Source organism: Malurus melanocephalus, unplaced genomic scaffold (genome assembly GCF_030028575.1).
Source record: "Malurus melanocephalus ecotype Western Australia unplaced genomic scaffold, MMel_1.1 scaffold_3317, whole genome shotgun sequence".
In the NCBI taxonomy this organism is placed as follows: domain Eukaryota; kingdom Metazoa; phylum Chordata; class Aves; order Passeriformes; family Maluridae; genus Malurus; species Malurus melanocephalus.
Genome location: NW_026626549.1, coordinates 1 through 1,338, shown reverse-complemented (window position 1 = coordinate 1,338; position 1,338 = coordinate 1). Strand labels below are relative to the sequence as shown.

General features: G+C 49.4%; 1 protein-coding gene across 2 annotated transcripts in view; it reads right to left on the bottom strand.

Annotated features, from left to right (window-relative positions):
* The window catches only part of LOC130588088 (serine/threonine-protein phosphatase 2A 65 kDa regulatory subunit A alpha isoform-like), a 5,157-nt gene extending 4,084 nt beyond the window's left edge, over window positions 1-1,073 (bottom strand). The window contains exon 1 of one of the 2 annotated variants that reach the window (XM_057389045.1): window positions 855-1,073. In XM_057389045.1, the coding sequence (XP_057245028.1) occupies window positions 855-1,058 (204 nt within the window). In that variant the 5' untranslated portion in view covers window positions 1,059-1,073. Of the gene's footprint in view, window positions 1-233; window positions 288-854 lie in introns of those variants that run through there. The other variant, XM_057389046.1, reaches the window with a different exon arrangement.
* Between the last annotated feature and the right edge of the window lie 265 nt (window positions 1,074-1,338).

The following is a 1,338-nucleotide window of genomic DNA, read 5'->3' as shown; positions in this document are numbered from 1 at the left end:
CCCCAAAATCCCCATTTTTCACCCTAAAACCGCCCGATTTTTTCCTCCCAGTCCAAACCAGTGCCCTCCCAGTATAACCCAGTATAACCCAGTATAAACCAGTCACTCCCAGTTCCTTTCCCACCCCAAAATCCCCATTTTTCACCCTAAAAACCCCATTTTTTTTTCCCCCAACCCCTCCCAGTGCCCTCCCAGTATAACCCAGTACAACCCAGTATAAACCAGTGGCTCACGTTGATGCAGAAGAGCGTGGTCACGCCCTCCCAGTCCATCCCAGTCCATCCCAGTCCATCCCAGTGCCGTTTCCAACCCCAAAATCCCCATTTTTCACCCTAAAACCGCCGGATTTTTTCCTCCCAGTCCCTCCCAGTATAAACCAGTATAACCCAGTGGCTCACATTGATGCAGAAGAGCGTGGTCACGCCCTCCCAGTCCATCCCAGTATAAACCAGTCCCTCCCAGTGCCGTTTCCACCCCCAAAATCCCCATTTTTCACCCTAAAAACCCCAGGTTTTTTCCTCCCAGTATAAACCAGTAAAAGCCAGTCACTCCCAGTCCCCTTTTGACTCCCAAAATCCCCACTGTTCCCTAAAAAATCCCCATTTTTCCCCCCAAAATCCCCATTTTTCACCCTAAAACCGCCGGGTCTTTTCCTCCCAGTCCCTCCCAGTATAAACCAGTATAACCCAGTATAAACTAGTCACTCCCAGTTCCTTTCCCACCCCAAAAATCCCCATTTTTCCCTAAAAAATCCCCATTTTTCACCCTAAAAACCCCGGGTTTTTTTCCCCCCAACCCCTCCCAGTGCCCTCCCAGTATAAACCAGTATAACCCAGTATAAACCAGTGGCTCACGTTGATGCAGAAGAGCGTGGTCATGCGGTGCAGGTAATTGGGGTCGGCGGCCATGGCCAGAACTTTGGGGACGATGGTGCCCTGGGCCCACGTGTGGCCAAAACGCTCCACCAGTTTGCGCAGGTTACTGGTGGCGGCCTCCCGGATGGCGTAAACTGGGACAGAAACCAGTACAAACCAGTATGAACCAGTATGAACCAGCATGAGCCAGTATGAACCAGTACAAACCAGTATGAACCAGTATGAACCAGTATAACCCAGTATAAACCCATAAAAACCCATAAAACCAGTATAAACCAGTATAAACCAGTTTGCGCAGGTTACTGGTGGCGGCCTCCCGGATGGCGTAAACTGGGAGAGAAACCAGTACAAACCAGTATGAACCAGTCTGAACCAGTATGAACCAGTATAACCCCATAAAACCCCATAAAACCCCATAAAAACCCATTAAACCAGTATAAACCAGTATAAACCAGTTTGCGCA